This window comes from Triticum dicoccoides, unplaced genomic scaffold (assembly GCF_002162155.2).
Source record: "Triticum dicoccoides isolate Atlit2015 ecotype Zavitan unplaced genomic scaffold, WEW_v2.0 scaffold195552, whole genome shotgun sequence".
Taxonomy (NCBI): domain Eukaryota; kingdom Viridiplantae; phylum Streptophyta; class Magnoliopsida; order Poales; family Poaceae; genus Triticum; species Triticum dicoccoides.
In genome coordinates this window covers 2,065-3,158 of record NW_021232107.1, presented here as the reverse complement: position 1 = coordinate 3,158, position 1,094 = coordinate 2,065, and the positions used below count along the sequence as shown (strand labels likewise).

The window sequence follows — 1,094 nt, the reverse complement described above, 5'->3', positions numbered from 1 at the left end:
AAAAAAATAAGCATGCCATGGACGCTCATGTGGAGTCAGTTCGTGCTCTGAAAGCGAAATTGGCGGATCTTTGTGGCAGATTTGAGGTTCTTCAGAACTTCGGATTCATCTTTTATCAAATTATATGTTGACATAACTGTCATGGCAAAACAATGGATACCTTGTTTTATCTGGGACATGCTATTTCAGGGGAGAGTTACAAGAGCTCTAGCAGAACCAGTCAAGGAGATCCTACGTTCAGCTCGATCTAACACCTGGGAAGTTATTGAAACGCTTCTTGTATGCGAGACAATAGCTGCTGTTGCGGATCTTAAATATGGTCTTTCAGATTTGGGGCTCGATGAAGCTACAGTGAAAGAACTGCTTTCAAGGCTGGAAAATCATGGAAGGAGCGTTGTTGAATCACAGGCAACAAAAGAAGCTGCAACTGTCTCAATCCGCATGAAAGACAGGTGAGCTGCGCTCCACATTTAAGTCAAAAGCAGGTCATCTATTGCACGAAGACTAAATGGTGGTGCAATATGTGCAGGTTCACGAAATTATTCAATGCCGATATGTCAAGAGTACGGAATGGAAAAGTAGATATACAAGCAATTACTGAATCTGCCCGCGATGAAGTATGTCAAATTTAATACTGTCTATTTGAAAAAAAAAGTGATTTAGGAGATGAGACTTGTTCTTTCTTCTTTCCGTGCAGTGTATGATGATGCTTTGGATACTATCGGCAATTCGGTTAGACGGAGACGGTGATACCCTCGAAAACTTTTGTTCCCTACTACTTGATCAGAGTTGCCAATTGGATACTATCGGCAATTCGGTATGATGCAGTGTTTTTACTTAGCACCTCCTTTCTTCGTAGATTATATATTTTTACTGATTACCTGAACAAGAAATAATCGAATGAATACCATTACCAGGAGCCGATTCCAAAGGCGGGAACTTTAATCTCCCCTGACAATTGCAAGTTACTCTGGAGCCTATTTATGGTTCAAGTTGATTCCATTGTATCCCTGGTCCTACAATCTAAGGTATCCTTGCCAGCTCCATGACATCAGTTGTTTATTTAAGAAGTTATGAATAACGGGAGCTTGAAA

At 40.7% G+C, this 1,094-nt stretch overlaps 1 protein-coding gene across 1 annotated transcript; it reads left to right on the top strand.

The window, feature by feature from the left end:
* Window positions 1–17: 17 nt before the first annotated feature.
* On the top strand, window positions 18–617 carry LOC119344963 (protein ROOT HAIR DEFECTIVE 3-like; the record flags this gene model as incomplete). Its single annotated transcript, XM_037615235.1, has 3 exons — window positions 18–86; window positions 190–452; window positions 530–617. Coding segments are annotated over exons 1-3 (420 nt in total), but the record flags the coding sequence as incomplete, so codon positions are not given.
* Window positions 618–1,094: the final 477 nt, after the last annotated feature.